The 1,844-nt window shown below is 27.8% G+C and overlaps 1 protein-coding gene across 1 annotated transcript; it reads right to left on the bottom strand.

Moving 5' to 3' along the window:
- Positions 1-361: 361 nt before the first annotated feature.
- Positions 362-1,454, bottom strand: LOC142221681 (uncharacterized). Its single transcript, XM_075291446.1, has 2 exons — positions 1,172-1,454; positions 362-1,107 (listed from the first exon to the last, which is right to left on the bottom strand). The coding sequence occupies exons 1-2, from the start codon at positions 1,218-1,220 to the stop codon at positions 593-595; spliced, it is 564 nt and encodes a 187-aa protein (XP_075147561.1). The 5' UTR covers positions 1,221-1,454; the 3' UTR covers positions 362-592.
- Between the last annotated feature and the right edge of the window lie 390 nt (positions 1,455-1,844).

Below are 1,844 nucleotides of genomic sequence, written 5' to 3'. Positions count from 1 at the left end.
TATCACAGTTGGGACATATTCGGAGAAATGATTTAAAGGACTATTTGTTTAATTCAAATTTTTAATTTTTATTGTGAAATGGTTTGTACTAAAGAATAGTTTATGCTAACTATATACTACATAACATAAATAAAATAACATGTAGTATAGTGTAATTCATTTATACATATTAGAAAGTAATAAAACAAAAAAATTAAAAATTGTTTTTTTTTACATTCATATTCATAAAAAGTAATATTCTTTTGTCCGAAACTAAAAGTGTGTTTTATTCATTTTGTTTCGGAGAAAGTATTTTTTGAGTAAGTATCTTATTTAATACACCAGTCTTATTTGAAGGATTACGTTACATAGAAACTCAAAATTTAATTTTGATCAAAGGTACTGAGTTCATAATTATATTCTAGAAACATTTGGTACATTTTTTTCACGAATGCAATTTTTTTAAATAATAATTCATGTATTAAAATCATTCACTGTGAGAAAAGTCTGCAATGGCTTTCATATCGAGAAAAATCTTTGATTCACTTCATGGTATCCTTTTGAATGCATATCAATAGAAACATTTGTACCAAATGCTTATTACTATTTTATATTAAACTGCTTCAAAATTGTACTCAATTTCATTTTGTTCGGAGATTCTAAGCAAAATAGTGTGCATTGTATTCACTGCCTCCATTTTTTCCTTGTGACGACGTTCCTTGGCTTCCTCTTTCATTTTTGCAATTTCGAATAAGGTGTCATGTATGGTCTTTTTGGGGCCATTCTCGTAATTTTTGTATTTATTTTCTTTTTTTACATACTTTTGGCTACTCAACTGAACTTCCGGCTCCAAGGAATCGTCAAGAGAACAAATATTTTCCAGTTCTTCTTCAAAGTCAACGCGCTGGTGCTTAGCCCCAGAAGTGTTGTTGTTTTCAATAGCAATCTTTTTTCTTTTTAAAACTGTTTTGTATCGTTCCTCGCATTGCTTCGGAGTTTTTGTAGGTATAGCCTCCGATATTTTTGACCACATAGCCTTCTTATTCTTAAATTTTTTCATTGGTCCTATTTCTGGCATGTATTTCCCATAGAGGTCAAGCATCATCCGTGTCTCGCCATCAGTCCAAACTAAAAATAAGAATGTGTTTATATTGAAATACAAAATTGCATTTGTGTAGTTTGTAACACTTACCTTGTACTTGTTTAAATGATTGTGGACTAATTTCAATGTTTTCATCCATATTTTATACAAAAATTCTAAACAGATTTACGGATGAGATGTGAATGTTGTTAATATTTTACTGTCTATTTTTTTTTATTTTATTTCATTTTACGTTTGCCCTGTTTGCTCCTTTGAATTCTTTTCAGACCATTCAAATGATAGCACTTTTTTAGGTTGCTGGCAACATTTTAAAAATGTGCATTCTGTACAGACAAAATGAAGGCAAAGCACTTTTTTCAGAAAAGAAAACACCATTAGTATTAAGGTGTAACTATATGTCAAGTTTATGCAGTCCTAGTTAGTTTTTATTAAATATAAAACAAAAATTAGAAATCAAATATAAAATAACTCAAATATATAAGTTCGAGGATTAAAAATTGTTAACATAAAAATATATACTATTTAAAATATTAAATTTTTAGTTGCAAATAATTAAACTTATTGGTTAATAACCTGCGTTAGTAGGCATTTGAGACTAGTAATCAATTCCTAAATTTTTATATTTATATATCAAATTGTTTTTGTAACGTAGTCTGCATATAGTAGTAAGATATATACTTAGTATTAAGGTATAATTGTATGTCAAGTTTTTGCAGACCTTGATTGTAGTCCTAATTATTTTTATAATTTTGGTTTTTACGTA

The sequence above is a fragment of the Haematobia irritans genome, chromosome 1 (genome assembly GCF_050003625.1).
Source record: "Haematobia irritans isolate KBUSLIRL chromosome 1, ASM5000362v1, whole genome shotgun sequence".
Classification (NCBI taxonomy): domain Eukaryota; kingdom Metazoa; phylum Arthropoda; class Insecta; order Diptera; family Muscidae; genus Haematobia; species Haematobia irritans.
Note: the sequence above shows the minus strand (reverse complement) of the source record. Positions and strands in the feature narration are given on the sequence as shown.